Source organism: Lepisma saccharinum, chromosome 6 (genome assembly GCF_977018435.1).
Source record: "Lepisma saccharinum chromosome 6, izLepSacc3.1, whole genome shotgun sequence".
NCBI classification, from domain to species: domain Eukaryota; kingdom Metazoa; phylum Arthropoda; class Insecta; order Zygentoma; family Lepismatidae; genus Lepisma; species Lepisma saccharinum.
Window position 1 is genome coordinate 50,033,092 of NC_139234.1, and position 25,148 is coordinate 50,058,239.

Genomic DNA, 25,148 nt, shown 5'->3' on the forward strand with positions numbered 1-25,148 from the left:
TGTCAGTGACTGTACTATGCCTTGTTTATCTCTGGAGCAAGGCCATGCAAAGCAGCAGAGAAAAGGGGAATCTAGTGGGCGTAGCAAAGCATTGATGGCTGGTAACTGCACTCATCTTCCCCCCTCCATGCAATCCCATTTCCGCTCACATGTTTATTGCTGGAGCTATTTTGCATTACTACTTGCACAGACACTTGTTTTAGTTAGCACGCTCCAGATATATCCAGGACAGAGTATAGGTTTTATGAAGTAATATTTACATGCAGTTTCTTTTTATAGTTTCCTCAATTTTGTCTGGTGTAACTAGACTTTCAGTTAAGTCTCATTGTCTTTTGTTTTTATTGGAGCTTTCTACCAGTGTGTGTGTGTGTGTCGCATCAGATTTTCAGCAGTTTGTCCATCAGCTATATTAGGAATTTACATGGTCAAAAATGGGAATCTATGGAGACTGGCCGATCTTTAGATATATTTTATTTTCAAATTTCATATTGGGTATTAGATTAGATGTACTTCTTGGGGGGCAGGGGGGGGATGATCCTGAGCCCTGAAAATTAACTCCTTCCTTTGATAAGAATGTTCTGAAAAGCACATTTTTAAGAAAAATGATTGCTTCAGATGTCTAGGCATTACAGTTTCAGATATTGATGCACACTAGAATTGTTCTCTGTAAGAAGCAATGTTACACTGCAGATGCACTTCCTTCGCCCACCACACCAATGACCTAGAGTGTTGCCAAGTTTCTAAATACTTTATTCCAGACCATAGTGTATTTGGATATACTTGACTAATTGCCTGCAAAACACTCAAGCGTCTGTGATTAGTAATTTCATTTTTTCCTCATTTCTATTGGTAGTTGAAATGGTTTGTTATGAGTAATTGCTCAGTAAAATACATTTCCTACTGTGTTAGTCTCTGTTGAGAGTTGGGTTAACCATTGTTGGTGTGTTTGATGCCACAATATGGTGGAAATGTATAACTTTTAAATGAAAGGCAAACAGTTGCAAAAACTTTGTTTAATAATAATGGCTTTCATAAATAACACAGCTAGGTACAATACAAAACAAAGTGTCAAGACTATTTTACAAGAATGTGTATAAACAATAAAATATATATACACCAAGAATATAGGTCGATTCCATAATACTGTGCAGTACTTACTTGTACTTAACAGTCTTTTAAAATTACAAAGAGTATCTTTGCAAGATGAACAACACCTTTTGCAGCATAACTGGAAAAGGTAGCAAGAAATCACATTGCAACACCTTAGCATCAGATCATTTTCGAAAATATATGTAATAACTGGTGTACCATTCTTCTCTTCCATCATCCAATCACACTCATTCAAAATGTAACGTATTAACTCAGTGTGGAACACCATATTTATAAGGATGTGTTCAGTACAGAAATGCTAATACAGGTCACGATATACAAAAGTTGCTAGAATTTTTTTTATTTCTATTGTTATATACATACAAATAATATAAACTTTCATGATTACTAGTTAATATTATGACTTCTGCAGTAAAACAAGATAAGGAATACTATACACTCATACAAGATGGAACATTCTTTTATCAATACCCACATTTAACGAATTGCTTTGGAACCATAATTGGAGGAGTAGCATTATCACTGGATATTTTCTTGTTGAGCATCGTCTTCAAATATAGGCACACATCAGAAACGTTGGAAATTTCCAGCAGGCTGGTTGTTGGCTGTGGAGGTGTAGATCATCCCCTGTTGTTGAACATGCTGTGGTTGTTGAACATGGTGAAATTCAGTAGGTTGTGAGGTGGTTAGTGCGGAAGAAGTCGTGACCGGCAGGGGAGGAGCAAGCCTCACTCTCTTGGCATTTGGACCATGGTTGCTTTGGTCACCCTGTTGTCCTTGATTCCCCTGTTGCTGAAAGTACATATGAAAGGAACTATATACGAATATAACTAATATTTTTTTTTACATATTACAATATTACAAGATGAAAATATTATTTTCCTGTAGTTTACGGTTATTACAAGCATAAGAAAACAGTTTTTCTTTGTGACGTTTCAGGAGAACACACGCTCCTTTCATCAGACATTTATTTTCATTTTGACTAAAGATACAGTTATAACAATGGTTAGTAATTTTTTAAACAAAAAGAATCCGTTATATAATGGATGTTGTCAATTAAATAATGAAAATGGTAACATTGATCCAGTATGGAGTTTTCTTTTTCACAAATGGAGTAAGCCACCATCTTTAAAATTTAATGTAACAGAAAACATCAAGAGACTTTGTGAAATTAATGATGAATTTGAATTACCTGATGATATTTGGGATTCATAATTTAAAAAAAAAATCTGAAATAAAAATAAAACACTGCTTTTTTCACAGTTAAGTTGCTATATTACAACAATGTAACATTGACAACATCCATTATATAACGGATTCTTTTTGTTTAAAAAATTACTAACCATTGTTATAACTGTATCTTTAGTCAAAATGAAAATAAATGTCTGATGAAAGGAGCATGTGTTCTCCTGAAACGTCACAAAGAAAAACTGTTTTCTTATGCTTGTAATAACCGTAAACTACAGGAAAATAATTCTATAATGCAAGCAATGCGTACATACAAGAAAAACTAACATGAAAATAACCTAGAAAAATTAGTTTCTTCCTTTTTTTTCTTTTTACTTGCCAGAATCTGAGAATGAAAATAAATTGCATTTATCTTGAACTAGCTTCTTTATCTTCTGAAATAGCAAGTGCATATTACCACTTAAAACTTGGTTACTAGCAGTGAAAGTGCCACAGAATGATCTGGAAATTTATTTTAGAATTGTCTGCCAAACCTGGATAATTTGTTTTCCCAAAATTACTGGCAATCTTGTGTATTACACTTTTTTTTTACCTCTATTATGATAATAAGTATGAATGATGAATACATGAAATTGATGGATGGTAAAGTTCCCTGCACATATAGCACCGTGCCATGAAGGCACATTTAGGGGATGTGGGGGTAAGGTCCCACACATTCTCGTTTTTGGCCATTTTGGAGGTGATGTGATCAGACCATGCTCTGGTTGCCTTTATCCCCAGGTACTCATTGATTTGAGGTTGGTTGAACCCCAGGGTCACTTTATGTGGGGGTCAAGGCTGAAAAATTCCAACCTAAGATCACCCACTCCAGGAATCGCACTTAGGTCTCCCGCATGGCAATCAGGTGCCCTACCGACTAGGCCACTGTGGCTCTTGAAATTGACGGATGCTCACAAAGAAATGCCCGGGGTAAGACTTGAAGCTGAGTCAACCAATGAAGGTACTATATGTTCTCTTATTTCCTTGTTTGCAAAGTAGTAGAATGCTTTCTATAGAAAATACAAAATTCTCAGTCCCAGTCATCATAAAAAAGTTTTAATGTGTTGTTTATTCCCTTATGTGAACTGCAATGGAATATTGTACTTCAAAAAACAGTAGTAAATTTGGAAGTATTTTTAGTTACATTATAGAAATATGGCATAGTCAATGGTAGTAATTTATCCATACAGATAACCAAATTTATAACAATCTGATGTAAAACAAATATTTTATGAGTAACCTGAACAACTCACTTTACTAAACTTAATTAACGAAGCCACAAGGCATGAACTATATAGGGTGATACTCAATAATAGGAGCCAAAGCTTCCCAGCTCTCAGAGGACATCAAGGTGAATATTCTGAATAATGTTTTGCTACCTGGGGGCTTGATTCAAGATAATGAGCTTTCAAACAATATTTTCCATCCTCTGTGTATGCAACAATGTGACACAGATTTATGGGTGGCCAGTAGCATGTATTTAGTCAGATAATGTACTAATGTCCACCTTGATGTCCTCTTCCAGCTGTGGAAATTCATTCGTACTGTATATCAACATCCTGCAAAATCAGATTAATAAAAATAATGACAAAATGGAATAACTGTGTAATCAACTGTACCCTCTTTGCAATAAATATTGGACGGTCCAAGCGTCAGCAATTCTACTAATTAACCAATATGCCTTTATCAGCTAGTACCACCACTTAGCATTATGAAAATAGTTCATGAGAAACTTAGAACTAGATTTAAACATTTAGCTGTAAAAAATTTATGTCTGCCTATTTTGAGTTGATTCGTTTTAACTTCCCATAGGTGCCCTGCCCATTCACTACTTTGGCTTACGTTTGTGCCTTGATTTTGTCTGGATACCTTAGAAGTATCAGACTTATCATCTTGATCATCATCGGTCAGGAACTCTCGCTTTGGATATGGAATGGGGCACCCAGCAAAGACACTGTAAAAAAAAAAAAATAATATTGCAGAAATCAATAAGGAAAATGAGGTTAGTAATTTTTAGGGATTGACCAATATGAAATTTTGGCCGATACTGATAAAGTAGCAATAACTGATATTCTACTGATCCAATATCAAGTAGAATTCCGTGAATGGTTCACTTTAATGGACTCTTGTAAATGCATGTTACAAGATTACTACAATACAAAGAAGCTGCATACTAGTAATTTACTTTTAAAAAAGAATGGGGATTATCTCCATAAAAATTATAACAAGATGGTAGGCTATTGCACTAAATTAGATTTATTGATATATCTGAGCGGCAAAGTTATCAGTAATTTAACTAATAAACTGATATCCCCATATCAGTCAATACCGATAGGCTACCGATACATCTGTACCATCCCTGGTAATTTTACAAATAACAATGCCTCATTACAATACTGGTTTTTCCTTTATTCTACTCGGCCCATGGACGTCCGGAAAGGTAGGGGGGGGGGGGGGGCTGGAAAATGAAAGGTCCACCTAAAAAGTATATATTTCATACATAATTTCATTTCAGTTGCAGTAATTTATGTTAATTATTATAAGGGTGTTGAAGGAACATGATAATTTCAAACTAAAACAGTGTTTTTTCGGGGGCATCATAATTATAGGGAAAAATATGCCTCCTTTGTCCCCCTTGGAAATAATGATTGATGGACTGATTGATTTGGTGTTTTAAGTCCACTTTATGCACAGTAATGCTAATCGGGACTGGACTTACAGCTTAAAGTGGGATCCTAACCACTATGTGCCTCCACCGGGTATTGAATCCGGGACCCCTTGATTACAAGGCGACGACACTACCACTGCGCCATCGGGAGGTCCCCCCTTGGAAATAATTACCTTGCTTGCCCCTCCCTGGAAAAAATCTTGCGGACGTTCATGACTGGGCCTGATGGTATGAAAGACTAGCCTATGACACATTGCCACTTTTAATAAGAATGAATATACTGTTTGAGATATTTATAATGAATAACTTGATATTTTTTTTATTTAACAGTATATCCCTAGTTTGTTCCATATTTCTAACAAGCACATATTTTTATCAAATCTTCACATACATATAACACTATTTTATTATTGTGTGCATAGCCCCTCGTTGAAATTTATGAAAACAAAGTAATATCAGTCTGAAAATAATACAGAGCAGCGTAAGTAATGTGCAATAATTCTAAATTTTGCACTGATTTTAAAATTTTATGTAAAACGATATAAAAAAGGAGGTTTCTTCATGGCAACTGCAACATTTACCATATAAACGATGAGTTTTTCGACTATTGTGAATCATAAGACTTACTCTTGAGTAGGAAGAGGGTCTTCCTGAAAATAGGCATCCTGCATTGCTTGTTCAGAGGTTATCCTCTTGGTAGGGTCCATCAGAAGCAACTGTTGCAGCTGTAATGATATTATTTTAAAATAGTTGTCCATGGTATTAAATTAGAACTACTATAAAACGATACCCTATTAAAAATATATCAATAATATATGTATATTGCAATTGCATTTAAGCAATTGCTAATACACAGAACAAGTAAATTAATCAAAAAAGGAAACTGAATTTTTTTCCAGGTCTGAACCATGAACCCTGGCATTATATATACACAAACTGCTTGAAGCAATGTAGTTATAGAATTCATATTTGAATAATCACTTACTACTTGTATGGCTGACTGACTGACTTTACACTTTTTAAAAGCAAAACTATATATACTGAAAAAATAACAACTTAAGAATATATATATGCATTTTGATTTCTTACCAGATGGAATGCTTTGCAGTCAGGTTTAATTTTATGCCTTTCCATATATTTCACTAAATTGCAGTTTGCATAGCTGAAAGCATAAAATGGTATGCATTAATAAGTATACATCTACCAATTTTCGTCATGTGCAGTTTCTAAAAAAAAATGTTAATATAGTACAAAAAATAATCCATGGGTAACTGTAGGCCTGACAAATTTCATGAAGGGTTAACCTCTTAACTGGGTATGACGTAATACTCCGTTCTGGCTCTACTGATTTATAATGGGCATGACGGGATACTACGTTCTCATGTTCTTACTGCTGATATCTGTTGTGTATGACGAGATACTTCGTACAATTACTTTCTTCTTTGTTTCACCAGATGGCTCTGACTTCCAGACTGTTGTAACCGTTAGAGTTAGCGGGAAGCAACGAACACAGCCCGACGTTCAGTTCTATCGCGTATGCAATAATGGCTCAGGCAAATCGGAAGCGACGGCGTGTTTTTCCTGCTGAGGAAATCCGAGATATATTGTAGTTGTAAATCTCGCATATTGTAAAAAGTACAAGAAGGACCAATAAACGAATAAACAATACCTAAATGGTACGCCATGGAGCACAGAAATATTAACTCAAATATTGGTTTACGAAATTCATCAATTTATCAACAAAAATTCCCAGGGCAGATTGGGCTTTCGACGAGGAAATTACCCAGTTAAGAGGTTAAACAAGGATGCTTTTCAATTGGGCTTTATTCATTGATTGATTTGACTTATTTGGTTTATTTTACTTGCACTTTTCTGCCACTTTTGGCTAATAGTGAAGATGAGTGATAAAATTCATGTAAAGTCACTCACCCATGCCCAGGCAAGGATTCAAACATGGAACCCCTGGCATAGTAGCATGCTGTGATAACCATTCTGCCACTGAGGCTAGCACAGTTAATCTTTAGAACATGCAGTTTTGAAGATACGTGAAACTGACCGAGTAATACTCAATTACTTTATAGAATATCTTATAATATCCTGGTATATTATTAGAATAATTAAATCAAGAACACTTCGATGGGTGGGTCATGTAGCATGCATGGATGAGAAAGAAAAGTTTGCAGGATCCTTTTTGGGAAACCTGGTAGTAAGACCCTTATGCAAATTCCAAGAATAGGAAAGACTTAGTTGTTGTGGCAATACACAGAAAATGAGTTCTTAACATCATCATTGTTTTATATATACATAGGCCATGTCCGAAAGGTGCAAGACCGTACTTGAAGCGAGCCTCCTCCAAGTATGTTCTTGCAGTGCAGCCTTGAAGTGGTGGACTGGAAGTGAAAGTCTTTCGAATTGCACTTCTACTGCAGCGTGAAATATGATCAGTAGATAAAGCTGAGGACTCGTTGTTTTCCCCACGTTTTAAACACTTGTTTTTCACAATAGAAATCACATAGCATCTTCAAATGTTCTTTACATACATTTCCACACATTAGAAGAACTATAACCAACAACTTGCTGGCCTAAACCTATGTTACTGGCTTTCTACCTCCTTGATTTCAAACAAATGAACAACGAGTGTGAAACTATCAATGCTCCGAGCTATGGTCTCGATTACTTGTGAACTTTGCGCTTTCAAACCGCATTAGGTGACATCACTTCTGTGTAGATCATACTTCAAGCCTGTACTTCGTACCTTTCCGACACAGCCATAATGTACCGTAAGGAAAAGGTCAAGTTCCCCATGCACATTGCACCATGCCATACAGGCACATACACAGGGGAATGTGGAAGTAGGACCACACACATTCTCAATATTGGTTATTGTTAGAGGTGACATGACCAGCGCCATGCTTCAGCTGCCTTTACCCCCTGGGGTTGGCCCTAGGTGCAACCATTAATAATTTGAGGCTGGGTGAACCCCAAAGTTACTTCATGCAGGGACAAGCCTGAAAAAATTCCAACCTTCGATCACCCACCTTGGGAATTGGACCCAGAGTGTCTCATTTGGCAGTCTCACCCCCTATCAACTAGACCATCACAGCTCCTGTTCTCAGGGGACCACAATGAAAAACTTCAAATGTGGGAAAATGTAATAACATTTTGCTGTATTGCGATCATGAAGAATGGATGTATAATGCAGGAAAATGTAAAATTCAGTAACGTAAAATCTGGGTTCCATTCTATCTGTCAGTGATATTCCCAAGTGTTCATGAAGGATGATTTGATTGAAGATGTGAGCCCTTTCCTTTTGGCACAAGAAAAGAAAATACTTCTTACAAAAATACTTTGATAAGACTGATACGCAGATTTGTGATGTAATCCATAAGTTTCAACTTCTGTAACAAATCTGAGCAATTTTAAAATACATAAATCTGCAGAAATCAGTTAAAACATTTGGACCGATTTAAAGTGGTGGAAATCTTTTACCTACTTATAAATCAATACGGATTGAATTAAACTTACTTTGATCGTTTGAAGTCCTTCAGAAGCGTAGGATGTTCAGGCATCTTCCTGATATCCTCCCAGTCTTTTTCATGAGGGAAGCCCATAACATTAAATATTCTGCAAAGAGAAAAGAGATGATAACCTTGCATGTTGAACAAGGTACTGGCATAAAAAATGCTAGATATTTGAGAATTCAGTAGCAAAATAATTTTGAATTAAGAATCACACTTATTATATCGTCTAAGAACACACAAAAATACAGTATGGCAGGAAATTAAGTATACCAAAATGCAGAACATGTAGTTATATTTTATTTTGTAAGTATACATATTTTCATTTTTTTTTTCTAACACTGTATATATAACACAACACGTACTGTACACACAACATTCACACATGTTCCAAGTGTGGTCCATCCAACATCGCATTGCAGCCGCACTTTCTTGTTTCCTATAACAATACCAACAATGTACAGTGCTGCCAACTTTTGGCATACCTTATTTCTGGACATACTGTATAACTCTCATGCCTTGGCTACTGTCATTCACAAACTTACCTATCTAACTGATCATGATGATATGGGTTACTAGTTTTTATATCTTCTTGCCTACAGTGAAAAATAGGTTCTGATGTCAAGAGTTCTGCAAATATGCAACCTATTGCCCATATATCTGTAAAAAGAAATATAGATATTAAGAATTAGTCTCTTGGTGACAATGATTCTCTTTATTACCATACAATTTGATTTAGAAATTATTCACATCTTTTTACCTGTTACATACTTGTATCACTTGGTTTCAAGGGAACATCTCTTCTCCTGTCTCAAGTGACTTAAAAGTAGCTAAATATTGGTACGGAATTCTGGTAAGGGGGAAAAGTGGAGATGTACTTGGTTACTACACCAGATCCGTAATACATTGTAAAATCACAGGTCCATCAACTATAGTGTGATCTACACCACTGGCAAAATTTGTTCACCTGAAGATAAACAGAAACTGTCTTGAAACATAGTGGCTGAATATATAGTCGGTAAAACATTAGACAATGGACAATGTCCAATTAACAGAGCCACATATTAATGGTGAATAAAAGTTCAAGATTTCTGTACAAAAACTAGGCACAGGATCAAAAAGCAATATATAAAATGTCATTTCAGTGTAAATGGTGAATAAAACCCTCAATTTGTCTTCAAAACTACACTTATTACACAAAATAAACATTTCCCCTCTAATAGCACATTTATGTAGTTATCAGACTATAAGTTTATTCCTGTGTATAGGAATCTATTTTTGCTTCTCAAATATTTACAGCAGAATTAATTAATTTTCTGTGATTTGCATATATCACAGGATAATTCAGACTTCAGAAAGTGTTGCATTGGTAAATAAACTCTAAATGCCATGCAGTTCATTTCACATGATTTTGTGACAAAAAACATGACAGGAAAATGCACCTCACACCTTTCGAAAACAAAATTACATGCCTCTACCAATTAACATTCCATACTAGTGTGTCTTCAAAGCTTTGCCAATGTTACTTTTACTGAAAAGTTATGTGAAAATCATGGCTCAACCAGGAATTGAACCTGGGTCCTTGGAATTATGTGCAGATGCACAACCAAGCCAATCTCATGCTCCCTGCAATCTACACAACTTAGATCTCTGTTCATGACGTTCATTCCAAGAATACTGTAACTTATCACTGCTATTGGACAGGCTTGGACATGTGAACAGTAATGCCATCTTCTTGCAACTCAGGGAACTAATTCAACTGAATACATGGAATTACTGTTCACATGTTGAAGCCACTCCAATAACAATGGTAAGTTGCAGATCACTGGTTTGGCAAAAATTTTCACATAACTCTTTTTATCTCCATTGCAGAACTTACAAAGAAAGGGGGATAATGAAATCAAGCATCAGAATGCAAGATGAATCAAAATGATATCAGGAGCATGTATTTTCCATTGGCGATCTGAATACTTTAATAGAAATAGGCTCGGAGGCAAGTAACATGTTTTAGTGAAAATAAGGGGAAAATAAATATAGTAATGAGAAAAAATTAAAACAAAAATAGCAGCTGAACTCATCAAAATGTAATTCTCAAATCTAATGTTGGCAAAGAATTTAAATATAAATTATTCAACATGAAATTATTTATAAGTACAGAAATAAAGTTAAAATAATAGTACAAACTATCAAAATAAAATTCTTAACTTACAACTTAAGATGATAACAGTGTTGACATATTTATTGGAAAATAAAAAACCTCGTAATGCCACCAAATGATACAGCTATTTTTGGCAAATGTTTTTTTGAAGAAAAAAAAACAAAAAAAACAAGTATTAATGGTAAAAAGTTGGTAATTTTTTCACTGAGGCACATATTCATGTCGGTTTCAATGACATATAACAAAAAAAATATATTTTACCTATTGCTTTTGTGTAGTGCCTCGCTCCTAGTAACAATTCTGGTGCTCTATACCAAAATGTTACCACTACAGGATCTAGATCGGCCAAAGGTTTCAAAGGTGCATTAAATAACCTAGCAAATCCCATGTCTGCTATTTTGACTCTTCCCCTTTCTATTCCTTCTCCCATTACAAGAATATTGGCTGGTTTCTGAAATAAATAATACAAAGCAGTATTAAAGAAATAATTTTGTTATGTTCTCAAAGAAGTCTATTCTAAATTTGTAGGAGGTCGGGCCAAACTGGGTATTTTATTATTTCTTTATTAATGCTCTTTTTTGCGGGTGATGAATTGACTATGTTCAACTATTGAAGACTTCGTTCATTTAGCATTCATTTAGTGTCAGCATCTGAGTTTTAATTTCTATGTTTGTATGTTTTGAACTGTACGATTCGTACAGAAGTACAGCTGCAGTGACTGGCAAATATTACTGGGTGTTACGTATTTCATGAAGATTTTACATGTGATTTTTGTCAATAACCTTATATTTAAGCATGTAAACTAAAAATTTTGGTTGTTTTGCAAAAAAGTTTGAGATTCACTCATTTCCCATATTATTAACATTGTACACCCAATTTTACCTCACTAGAGGGGTAATTCTGGGTGATTTGACTTTTTTGTTCAAAAAATGAAAAAATAATTTAAAAAAATTAAAACACCAATAGCATTTTTATAGTTTCTCCTACATAAAGATTTCCGTAAACATTAAAGTTACCAGCACTACTGGGATAGTGGCTCTCTCCTACATAAGAACGTTTCATGTGTTGGGGCTGAGGTCAGTTTTAGAGTGGTGTTGTGGAAATTATTGGGGGCTGGAGGTGTGTGTGTGTGTGGTATTCAAGGGAGGTCCTTCTGTAATGGACCCCATGCAAATCAATAATTTTGAAGGGTAATGATAATGAAACAATCATCCACAACAAGACATTTATACAATCATCAATATTGGTTGTTTTTCTTGGGAGAGGGGAGAGACCACAAATAACATTTTAACTGATTCATCCCTACACAAGAAGAGATTTGACTCTCACCATTAATTTTTATTACTCAATTTTACAACCAAAAGGGAGCACAACCACATACACTGTATGAACTAAAATATAACTTCACCATGATTGAAAATTAACCTTACCAAATCCCTATGCAACACCCAATTGGAATGTAGGTAGTGGATGCCATCCAATATTTGATACAGAAGTGATTTCACCATTCCTTTGGGAACCATAACAGGCTTTTTATTTGCCTTGGCAGCTCGATGAAATTTTATTATATGCTGAAAAATAAACAGTGTATATACTTAATAACGTGCACAGGAAAGCACATGTTTTTTTGTAGTAGTAGCAGTAATAAACAGGCATGAAATTATTGCCTCACCTTAAGATGTCATTCAAAGAGACTGCTCATTATTAATTCATAATTCTCACTGGTGTGTAAGAATTTCAAAGAAAAAAAAAGATTTAGTGATAATATGAGAGGAGTCTCCAATATGTACAAGGAAATAACTAAACAGTAGATAATCAATGTATAGAATGCTATATTAAAATTAATGCATATCATTAAAGTTTCTTACTTTTATCTATTGTACAAAAGCTGTCTTACATAAGAGTACAAGATGAATGGTAGGCTGATTTAATAAAGTACTATTTCTTAATTTTAAAGTACACAAAACAAATACTGTATTTAGACATGTACATAACATTCAATGAAAATGAAAACATACCCATAAGTCATGTTCCGCATAATCAAAAAGGAGCCATACTTTGCGATCATTGTGAGAGAGGAAGACTCGAATGAGGTTTATAACATTAACATGTTTCAACTCTCGTAAAAGCTGGAAAAAGAGAATACAAAAACTATTTTTAAAAATACTCACTATTTATAGAAAATACAAGCAACACAGATCCAGTAATCGGGAGATGCAGCAATGACCAAGCAAAATATTAAAAATGGTGCATTTTAAATATTTTAGAAGAAGAAGTAAAAAAAAAAAGTCAGAATATTTGCATTTTGTGCGAAATGAGCCAAGCGACAGCATGAAACAGCTCGGAATATGCAAGATATTCGCTAAGTTTAGCGCATCGAAATGAGGGTCCAGTACTACCCCTCACACCGAACCCTCCTGCCAAGTTTCCTATTGAAGGCAACGCTTCCGAACAGGCAAACCCTATGGCAAGGTCCAATGTCTCTACTTCCCCCCACTCTTGAAAGACTGGGTCATAAAAGGCATTTTTTTCAGCCCCATCCCCATGTTAAAGCCACGGCAGGGTTTCTTTGGAGTCATCAAGATTCTTCCGAGTGTCCAGTGACATGCTAAAGGAGGGGTTGGTGAGGGTCATAATCCCTGCTTAGGCTCAATATTCTACATAAAAAAAAAGAATGTCAAAGGAAGGAAAAGATGGCAAAATGAGGAATCACTCACTACTAAAAAAGTACATGTTAACACCCCCCCTTTAAGAATCCTGGGCACGCCATTTTGAATGTCTGCTAGTTCCACTTGTTAAGAGGAAAAGCACATATTGAACAATACGAAATCTGCTTTTCATCATCAATACAACAATTGGCGGCAGACTATAAAGGTTCTTACCTTTCAAGGTGACAATTGAGGTGTTGGTATTTCAATTTCGATATGGAGAGAAAGAAAAAATTAGAACTGTTGCTTTTTGGTATTGCTCATTGTAAGTAGTGTGGTCGACAAAGTATTTTCTTCCAACTTTATCATTTTTAGTGTTATTAGCAGTATTATTAAAGTTATTAACACAATAAAAACTAACAATTCATAAAAACAATATCAGTAAGAACAAAAAGGTAAAGTGCTCCCCTGTGCTTAGCACCACGCCATGAAAGTGTATAGGGGGTGTGAGGGTAAAAATAAAATACAATAGTTTAAAAATAGGCACGAAAATAAATAATAAAATAAATTAACATGCTGTGCTGTAGCCTTTATGTTTATGTGCTATCGTAATGTACTTCTTTTATGAATCATTAAAAAATTTGAGATACACAAATATATGAGCAAGGAAAGAACACAAAAATACGTTTTCCTTGCTAAAACAAAACATTCTCCAGCAGGGATGGCGATTGGGGGGGGAGAGGTGCCCCCTCACACTTTTCACCACTTTTGCTCCCGCACTATGCTAAACCATATCTACCAAGAGAAAGTAAATTGTACTTGCCCCCCCCCCCATTTTTTAACCCAATCTCCGCCACTGTTCTCCAGTGACATTTCATCACTACGTCATCACAGTTTTACAACCAACCCGCCTTGCCAAAAAGGGGCGTTATGTGCAGGCCTTCTGAAGCAGGTGGGGAAACACCAGTCAAGTCAATGGACTTTGCATGGAACATGTGGTGGTTTTTGTTTTGTGTGTGGTGTATTAATCCTTCGAGAAAGAACTCTTGGAGTCTGTAAGAGAAAATGAAGAATTCTACGACACAGCCAATCACAAATTTGCCACGAAAACAAGGAGGCTCGAGTTTATATACAAGTAAGGTACGATGTTTTATATTAAACAAACGCCTATTTTACTTTGTAATTTGTGTATGTCAATTTGTTATATTTAATTACAGGAATAAAAATTAATGACATTTAATAATTCTCATCATATGGGATACAATTATGTCTCTCTCGTAGCCGTAAGATCTGTGGGATGAGCATTTACATTGAATTGGGCATGGCCTTGGCGTTTATTGCAGAGAAATATTGTGCCCCCCCCCCCTCCCCTTCGTTGAAAGATCAACATTGATGTTTGGCAAATCTTGCGATGACTACATAAAAATGTCATGCTTTGCCACTGACACAGATATATTTTGATAACATCTTTAACCCTTAGACGACAGAGCATGTTTTGCCGGTAAACTTGCCAACGATGGAAGCGTTTTCATCGTGAATTTTAAACTTCAGCATGTTTTAAATAAAATTATATATCTCTATCTCTGGAACTAAGAACGCTAGAGTTACAAATTACATCTCGTTTTGTTCAGTACACATAGGGCTGTAAGGCTATGCTATAAAAACCAAATTTTTCGTTATCAGGTAGAAGAAGAAAAACTTGTTTCCTTTTTACAAAATTTGTTGGACCCCCACACTAGTAACGTCAGGACGAAAAGACATAAAACTGTACCTACATATTGTCTGATATGTTTTTCACTATCATGGAAAAAATTGAGCACATATTGCAGATACTTTCCAAAAAAAAATATTTTCAAACATAAAGCAAGAAAAAATCGAACATGATTTTTCAGAGGGCTGCCCCCCTCCCAAATATAACAAAAATGAAATTAATTAAACCTTACTAATAGCTAATTACATACCTCAAGACTCATGCACAACTCAAAACATGTATATCCGAACATTATCCAAGACACAGTATGTCCAAAAAGTCACATACTACAAAAAAAGCTCCTTGTGACAATATGTCACAAGCTGGCATCGGTGCAAATACCTGCTGTGACAATATGTCACAACCCGGCATATAAGGGTTAAAGATACACTAAAACTGTTTAAGCGTAAATACATGCAGTAAGTTTTTTCTTGGACTACACAATATATAATCTTGAAGGTACAGGTTTGATTTTCAGGGTGGGAAATTTCCAGAACAAGCTCTTGGCATAAAGCAGCTGTGGGGCTTACTCAGCCTCTCATTATTGTGGTACCTGCGAATGAACCCTGGGAACCTTACCTCCACTATGGTAGAGGTCCTCCCCCTTCCTGCTAGGTACCTTATTGGCATAGTGAAATACAGAGGGGTCAATCCATGTCAAGTGGTCCAGGATATGAGAAAATCGTTGCTCGACATTTTTTAAAAAATCTAATTTTTTCTGTGCAGTTACTGTACCATGTTGTTAGTTGAAAACAGTCATTATTTTAATTTTAGTGGCTATAGGTTTCGAGTGGCAGCCATATTTGTTTTCAAAGATCCGCCCTTTGGTGGTGTCTTAAGGGGTTACCGAATCGGAAATATCTCAGCCCCTAATTATCCTATCGATGTGGAACAAAAACCAAAATGATGGGCAAACTGTAAGCTACAAGACTGTGTATTAGCTATTGTTACATATGAATTATGAAAGGGTGAAATTTAAGTTTGAAAAAGTAGGTCATTGACGCTAAAAGTCCTGATTTTAGCAGATAATATTTGCAAGAAGGGAAATGGTCAGGAAGTTGAGCTTTACTGGATAAAGAGCTCTGATATAGATGTGCTCATTCGCTAAGTTTCAACTCTTAGACATGGCCCCCCTTTTTTTTAGAAATGATTAAAAAGTTACAAAAGTGAAAAAAAGTGCACCTTTCACTGATAAATATCTCTGGTGGGGGACCTGATACAAATATACAATCCCTCCCCATAACAGTTCGGTATGAATATATTATGTACCAAAAATTAGGATTTTCAGATTTCATTATAAGTACCTTTAATATTAACACAAAGTTATACCTACAAATAAGCATATGCAGAAGTACGGATAAATGAGAGTTTACTGTATATACATCATAAATCAATTGACAGTGGACAAATAAATCACAAAGGGGTTTATCAAAGCATACAAGAACAACACTGGGTTACTTATTACCACTTAAACAGTGTGTTCCACAAAAAGTTGTGAGATTTCATCATACAACTGAGGAGTGATAGTGTGACACCGACCAGTTGCGTTTGTAAGCTCAATGGGTGTAAGATACCTTAAAATATTCTTGAAAGACAGCCATGTCTTGTTGTCTCTTGAAATTTGGAATGAAGTTTGTGGTCCTTGTGGCTTGTAAAAATGAACTTTGAGGTCATCATGTTCGATGCTGACTTCTTCAACAATTCCAATATACCAATTTGCATCATAAATACACGCAACTATGTCACCTGTTTGGAGGTGACTTCATTGTTTTAGTTATTGCACTTTTCCTTCACAACAAATAGTCTTGTGTAGCATGTAGCACAATGATTTTCCAGGAATCAGATCTACAACATAATTCTTTTCCTTTAGTAGGTGTGCACTCGTAATTTCTGGAAATCCTTTAGTTAAACTTTTTTATGGATTTTTAGAGGGTCGCAACACAATTGACCAAAAAGATGATGATACTTTCAAGAAAACTTTACTTCATGGTAGTTGCATATGTTTTCAATGCCACTGCTTGTTCTCAATATCAGAAGATTCCTCTTTTCTTCACTGAAGTCACCAAGTGCCTTAATGCTTCTTGATACTGGCCCATACACATCCTTCTGACACAGTGGCGTACGCAGGATTTCATCAAGGGTGGTGTTATTTCTAAAACTTTTTTCCAAATTCACATTACCATTGTTTTATTATACTTTAATTAAATAATAATAATCACAATTAATTAATAATACTTATAATTAATTAATTAGCTAAATTAATACTAATAATACTACTAATACCACTACTACTACTATTAAGTAGTAGAGATCTACATAAATATAGTATTTATGAAAACATTAGAACGAAATTACTTTCTAGTCATTCGATTTTTATCAAATCCTGGGAGCATTTTTTTGTTTCTTTGTTACGAAATAATTGTCTGGTCAACGAGGTGAGACATTTCAAGGGTGAAGAAGATCCATAAATACAAGAAAATATATTAAAATAAATTGAAATAATCAAAGTATGGAACTCATCCAAGGAGCTGCAGTACTCTGGTCGGTAGAGCGTCTGATAAGTGACAATCACGCGCCTAGCCTTTGTCTATACATAGCCTCTTACAACGTACCAAGAACTTTATTTAGTTAATTCTCATTGTTCACACACAAAAAAAATACATATTCGTTGAACACTGGCATACGTAGAGGGGTGGCCGATGGTGTTCCAGCCCCTACCGAAATTTTGAGAAAATCAGAATTTTCAAATAAAAATCTGTTAAGAACTTTAAAAAATCAAAATGTGTAAATGCGAAACCTCTTTTAAAGTGAATCCCGATTATCATTTTTGTCTTTGAATACAATTTTAATAGACTGAAAAGCTCCAAAAATACGAAAAATTTTATTATGCATCCTGCCCTCCAAAACGAAGCCATGTGCTATCCACATTTACTATTCCAGCCCCTCCCGAAAAAAAAATCCTGCGTACGCCAGTGTATTGAACATTGTTGCAACTGAGATACAAAACAACTTTTTTTCTCTTTTAAATTAGTTACCCTAACCTAACCTCATAAACTCGTGATTATTTTCAAGGCATCACTCTGAAAGACGCCTGTGTTTGGAATGCTGTGCTTTTCTCCATGCTGCATGGAAATAATAATTCAAATTATTATTATTAGTATTATTAGTAGTAGTAGTAGTAGAAGTAGTAATAGTAATATTATTGTCCCAGATCTTTGACTGTGAAAAATTGGCCATTTAATTTTTTTCCACAGCATTTTTCATAATATTTCACAAGCTCAAGGGCGGGGGTGGGGTTAAACCCTGTAACCCCTCTCTTGCGTACGCCACTGTTCTGACATTCTTCACCACTTAATTTACCTACATCACATTCCATTTTGTCACTACCTGGATGTAATGATACAAAGAACTGCAGAAACACAACCATCCTCTTGAGCTATAAGCATCTGAATGAGGCACCAGTGATGAATTCCCATGAGATGCATTTGTGAACACGATTGTGCATGTTGGAACGAGCAACTTGCTTATGCTTACTGCTTTCATGTATATCTATTCTATTTACCTCATGTAACTTTTTCTTGTATGCTTTGATAAATGCCTTTGTGTGTTATTCGTCCAATGTTAATTGATTTATGATGTATATACAGTAAACTCTCATTTATCCGTACTTCTGCATATGCTTATTTGTAGGTATAACTTTGTGTTAATATTAAAGGTACTTATAATGAAATCTGAAAATCCTAATTTTTGGTACATAATATATTCATACCGAACTGTTATGGGGAGGGATTGTATATTTGTATCAGGTCCCCCACCAGAGATATTTATCAGTGAAAGGTGCACTTTTTTTCACTTTTGTAACTTTTTAATAATTTCTAAAAAAAAGGGGGGGCCATGTCTAAGAGTTGAAACTTAGCGAATGAGCACATCTATATCAGAGCTCTTTATCCAGTAAAGCTCAACTTCCTGACCATTTCCCTTCTTGCAAATATTATCTGCTAAAATCAGGACTTTTAGCGTCAATGACCTACTTTTTCAAACTTAAATTTCACCCTTTCATAATTCATATGTAACAATAGCTAATACACAGTCTTGTAGCTTACAGTTTGCCCATCATTTTGGTTTTTGTTCCACATCGATAGGATAATTAGGGGCTGAGATATTTCCGATTCGGTAACCCCTTAAGACACCACCAAAGGGCGGATCTTTGAAAACAAATATGGCTGCCACTCGAAACCTATAGCCACTAAAATTAAAATAATGACTGTTTTCAACTAACAACATGGTAAAGTTAACTGTACAGAAAAAAATAGATTTTTAAAAATTGTCGAGCAACATGGATTGGACCACTTGACATGGATTGTCCCAGAGGGAATAGGAAAAACTACAAGAAAAATGTAGTCTTCACTGTCACAACTCCCATTATAACTTACTATACCTAAATGTACAAAATGCTATTTCATATTCAAGCAGCCCAACCCCATTATGGACAACAGAAAAAAGAAAAACACATTTCCAATAGGCACTGAACTTACACCACCTTATATCAGATGTACGAAGTGCTACTCATTCACCAACCATAAAAAGCTGAAAAATCTCCATAATACACAACAATGTATTAACAATGAGTAGAAGTTTACATTTAAATATATATTTCAAAATAATAATAATAATAATAATCTAAAACAAGTTTTTGATTTATATTCATGAGGAATCACTTGACAACTTTCAACCTGTTGTTAATCCACACAGTACATAAGACAACATTAAAAAAGTACTGAACATTTTATAAGCCAAGATAACAACAAATTATGCAAGTAGCCCTGCAAACAAGCATAAAATTAATACAGTTTATGAAAAAGTCTTCATGTTCATATTTCACAGTACTTACAATTAACACATTCACTATAATGCTACAGCAAAATTGTAAAGGAGTTATTTTCAGTATACAATTAGGTTTCGTATTCCTCCTGTAGTTTGCAGTTGTTACAAGCATTTACATACGTTTTTCGATGTAATGTTTTGGGAGAACACATCAGGCATTTTAACATTCACAATTCCATGAAATCAATAAACAGGAAAAATGTAGTCATACAGGGTTAGTCAAAATTATGTTAACACTAATGGATTGGTTTGTCCCATTTAATGTTAACATAATTTTGACTAACCCTGTATAATTTAGAAATATTTCACAAAAAAAAAATATGCTTGTAACAACCATAAACTACAAGAGGAATAATTGTACAATGCAAGCAGTACATGCATACAAGAATAATTAGTTATCTTTCTTTAATAACTTATTGCAACTTATTTTTGCTTATGCGAGACTTGTACCATTTGAAAAAAAAAATTACACGTTAAAATTGTTCCTTACCGCAATTTCTCGACATGCTGACATAGATAACCCTGTTCCTTCTATTTGCTTTAAGGCATAGTCTTTATTATCTGACCTGAGAGTAAAAAAAAGTAAGATAATTAGTAAACAAAATGACAACAAAAAACATTTAAAATTTTATAAACTATCTAAAGCCTATAACTAGCATTTTCCGCCATTTTTAGCTCACCAAGAAGTGTTATCGTCAGTAGTTTTATGTGGTACTATTTATTATATCATTAAGTTGTTGCCACCTCCATGTGATGAGAGTTATACAAGTGGGACGTTGAATTGTCATGCTGGTGTGTTGTTTATAAAATTTTATTGCTCTTGTGAGTAATGGTTTATGGAATAATGGAATATGTATTGCAAAAGGAAGTTTGACACAGTTACATTATATAGGGTTTCTTAGATGTCAGTACTGCTTTGACGACATTCAACAGCAAGAGCCCAGATTATATAATTTTAGTTTCAGAAGAAGGATCCCCTGTACATATGTAACATGTTATTTGTATCACTTGACACAACTGGTCCCAGTAACCACGTACCAAAAAGTTTTCAAGACAGTAATGTTTTGTTGAAGAAGTGATATATTTTTGTAAGGCAGGAGCATTAGGTTTAACCCTTTCGTGGGTTGAAAAAGAAAAATGGTCGCACACGGTGCAAAAGACAGAGTTCTTAAAATATGTTCAATTAATGGTCTAAAATGTCACACCCTCAATTATTGCGATTAGATATTTTCTTACAACTATAAAAATTGAAATTCTATAAAACTAGGAAAAGGCACTATTAGTTAGTCGGGCACGGAACAGCAGTACAAACTTGGTACGCCTATAGTTGTGGGTGGACTTGGACATCAAGGGGCTTCAATGAATCCCCTTTTGCGGTTCGAAGATCTGATTAACACCAAGAACAAAATTGTGGTGTAAAAGAGGAAGGTTAGGGTAAGACTCTAGTTTACGTCCTTTTCCAAAGGAATACCTGTCATATATCGTTGGAAAGCTTATTTTATAAGGAATTCAACAACGTAAATCCCAAAGCTAGCAAAAATTTCCTGGAGGAGTAAATCGAGAAAAACCGATGTTGTCCGGATATGCGTAATTGAAAGTACTGAGGAATTTTTTCGATGATGAAGCACATATTTATGGGTGAAATGAGTGCTAATGGAACCTAACCTAACCTAACAGGCCTAACCTAACCTCGTAGGCATACCTTGTCCCCGTCAATGGTTAGTGGGGCTATCGTGAACAGAAAGTGTAAAACGAAAAAGGTACTTACCCGAAGAGATGCTGGCTGCCGCACCACGAACGTGGACTGCGAACGCAAAGAAGCAATCACCATGCAGATAAGGACGAAAACTAGAGTCTAGCCAAGGTTAGAAACTAGACGGAGAGAGGGTGTTGACAAAACAATAATTGGTAAATGACGACATTAAAACCACACATCCGGAACTAGAGACCATGTGCGACCAATGCAAGGTTAATGCTGTTAGTAATTTGACTTTTTGTTAAGTTTAATGATTTGGTAATTTTAGGATTTTTTAGGAGAGGCTGTTACATTTTATTTACAAAATGACATATGAGATTTACACAAAGAAATACCATTGCTTAGAATTCATTATACATCACAGTATTGGCAAATGAAAGGTCCTTTATCATCCTTAGTGATTTTGGTTAGGTTAGAACTGTTAGCATTTGCAGTAAAAATCTGATATTTCCCGGACACCTATAACTTCTTCGTTTTGTCAATTTTTGACATTTGTACTTACCTATCTGCTTCGCAGAACATTCTTTAACGTGTATTCACGTTTTTTTGATCAAAGTAATTGCAATTTTTTTTTTAATTATGAATGAAAACAGCCTGTGAAAGTAGTGTAGGATAGGTTTCTTACTTACACAGGTCATATTTTTGGGATTAAATATCTCAGGTTATTTGTGGTTTCTGTAGCCTGCGACACGTTTTATACATTACAGAGTATAAAAAATAATTCTGAACGCAGGATATCCTGTCCAACTCCCATGTGAAAGAGACAAATAAATAATTATAATGTTAAAAATAACGCTTTTTTCATGGAAAAAAAGTGATCCCAACTTGAAAAATGTTCCGCTATGCATATGAGGTAAGTAGAAATGATTTTTATTTGAAAAAAAAACGAGTTAAATGTGTCTCCGGCTTATCTAACTGGTACCAAATAAATATTTGACAGGGAGGGAGAGAATGGATGCTACTTTTAAACTAAACCAAATCTCTATATGATATGCTGAAAAGTGGCAGTGACAAACATCAATTGCGAGCAAACCAAATCTCTATATGATATGCTAAACAGTGGCAGTGACAAACATAAATTGCGAGCAAGATATATTAGGAAACATGCATGTATGCACTTGCATCAATTTGGAAGTGTAACATGAAGAAATTCTTATTTACACACTATGAATTTTAAGGAGCCAAATTTTAAGTTTTGTACTTTGGCAGATAATTAATAGTTTGAGTTTTACGTCCACTTTATGCACAGGTAGACTAGTCGGAACTGGACCCACAGTTTAACGTATGATCCCAGCAACTGTCCGCCTCCATACGGTATCGAACACAGAACCTCTTTGACATAAAAGTTACTGATTTCACAGTTGCACTAATTTTTGTGCAAACACATTAATAAAACTAAAAACTAAACAAATGAACTGCATTCGATACACAAAAAAAAATTAAAATTTTTACCCGTCTTTCCGACGTGCTTTGTAAACATGTCCGTAAGTACCGCGACCAACTTTGCAACCTTCATAATCAAATAAATCTTCTACTTTGGCACGCTCCGTTGCTGTTTTTAACTTAAATTCGTAGTCCATCATGTATAACAAAGGTCTTTAACAAATTTATATTTTAATAAAAATAAATTGCATGCACTTGCGTCTGCTTTTTCTTAGGTTGTTGCGTATTTTTGAGAAGTCACTTGGCGGATGCAAATTGTTTTGTTCATTTGTTTTCTGTTGGCAAAGATGGCGCCGCCCGCCGGATAAAGTATGTATTTTTAGTGTTATCGGTGGAGAGCAAGAATTGAGGTTTAAAATGGATATGATATTATAAGGATGAAAACATCGATTATTTGATTATTTGAAAACAAAGAAGAAAGAAAACGCTTAGTGTACGGTCCTGTAATCCGATGGAGTAATATCTGTACATTTATTTCTTACATAGCTTTTCTTCTATTTTTGACGAATCGTGACGATGAGGATCGTTTTAAAAATGTTCGCCCTAATTCAATTTGTTCATGGATGTTTCTAGAGATTAACTCCCCTCCCTTCCCTTCACGTACAGGAAAATATGGAAAATAGATTAATGTTAACATTTCAGTTTAACCCGTTTCGAGTATTGCTTTCCTTCCGATAATGTTCAGTACTTGATTTCAATCGTTAGACAAAACACAAGGGATGACATTAAAAAACCACAAAATTTTAACATATTATTACCAGTAATCAGGGTTGACATGTTTAAAACAAAAGTGTTTAAAACACTTTGTTTTAAACGTTTAAAACACACGGCTTTGTTTTTTTTACAAATGTTTTAAACGTTTAAAACAATGTGTTTTAAACATGTTTTTCTTAGAAGTGTTTAAAACACATTTTGGTACTTGATATTTTATAATCTATGATATTTTTTTGTTTGGCAACCCTGTTTTTTCATTGAATCTGTGTCAATTAATCCGTGCTTTATGGGTCTCACTTATCGCACAACACTTGACCAACCTTTTGTTCTGACGTCACGGGAGAAAGCTTTTTAATTTTAGGGCACATGCCTACGTTGTATGCACAAGGTAGCAAAACTGTTGTGCGACAAGAAAGACCCGTGCTTTGAAATCGAAACTTCTCAGTTCTTTGTTTCCTACCGTCCTGTAAGTTTGAGACAGGTGGAAGCAAAGAGAATGGGAAGAGAGAAGAAAGTTCCTATTCGCGATTAAAATTAACCGATATGCCATCTGCCGGGATTTTCAGGAAGTACTCTAAGTAGGATACGTTGTGTTGAAGTCAGGGTTGGCATGTTTAAAACAAAAGTGTTTAAAACACTTTGTTTTAAACGTTTAAAACACACGGCTTTGTTTTTTTTACAAATGTTTTAAACGTTTAAAACAATGTGTTTTAAACATGTTTTTTTTACAAGTGTTTAAAACACATTTTTGTTATATATATTTTGTAGTCTGTGATAATTTTTTGTTAGGAAACCCTGTTTTTCATTGAATCTGTGTCAATTAATCCGGGCTTTACAGGTCTCACTTATCGCACAACACTTGAGCAAACTTATGTTCTGACGTCACAGCAGAAAGCTTTTTAATTTTAGGCTAAATGCCTATGTTGTTAGGTTAGGCAGGCTAGCTATGTATGCACAAGGTAGCAAAATTGTTGTGCGACAAGAAAGACCCGTGCTTTACTGTAGAAATCGGAACCTCTCAGTTTCTTGTTTCGTATCGTCCTGTAAGTTTGAGACTGGTGGAAGCTGGAAATGGAAACTAATATCTGAATACACAATGCGTGATTTTGATCATGACGATTTTTTTTTCATTTGCGATATGATTCATTGGTCTGTATAACTGAATGAAGCGCAGATGCTTACTTTTGGTAACATAATTTTGTACTTTGAAAGATAAATTGACCTGGAGAATCTATTATGACACTGCAGGTTGTTTTCTGCTATATAAATTGT

At 34.9% G+C, this 25,148-nt stretch overlaps 1 protein-coding gene across 2 annotated transcripts; it reads right to left on the reverse strand.

Annotated features, from left to right (window-relative positions):
- Positions 1-998: 998 nt before the first annotated feature.
- On the reverse strand, positions 999-23,418 carry Cdk8 (cyclin-dependent kinase 8). Of its 2 annotated transcripts, none has more exons than XM_083123861.1 (11): positions 23,172-23,418; positions 20,454-20,529; positions 12,700-12,810; positions 12,112-12,252; positions 10,943-11,132; positions 9,069-9,183; positions 8,531-8,629; positions 6,095-6,167; positions 5,633-5,730; positions 4,180-4,291; positions 999-1,896 (listed from the first exon to the last, which is right to left on the reverse strand). In XM_083123861.1, exons 1-11 carry the CDS (start codon positions 23,300-23,302, stop codon positions 1,678-1,680), a joined length of 1,365 nt encoding a protein of 454 aa, XP_082979987.1. In that variant the 5' UTR covers positions 23,303-23,418; the 3' UTR covers positions 999-1,677. The 2 variants fall into 2 exon arrangements, with proteins under 2 accessions (XP_082979987.1, XP_082979986.1); XM_083123860.1 differs by having other exon boundaries at positions 999-1,902.
- Between the last annotated feature and the right edge of the window lie 1,730 nt (positions 23,419-25,148).

What these genes read in the sequence shown, in the direction of transcription:
- Cdk8 (XM_083123860.1), bottom strand. Translation starts at nt 23,302, where the DNA reads ATGATGGACTACGAATTTAAGTTAAAAACAGCAACGGAGCGTGCCAAA. An exon ending in GCACTACACAAAAGCAATAG is followed by an intron (nt 9,184 to 10,942) that starts GTAAAATATATT and finishes TTCTTTTTACAG; the next exon opens with ATATATGGGCAATAGGTTGC. An exon ending in GACCCTCTTCCTACTCAAGA is followed by an intron (nt 4,292 to 5,632) that starts GTAAGTCTTATG and finishes TTTTTTTTACAG; the next exon opens with TGTCTTTGCTGGGTGCCCCA.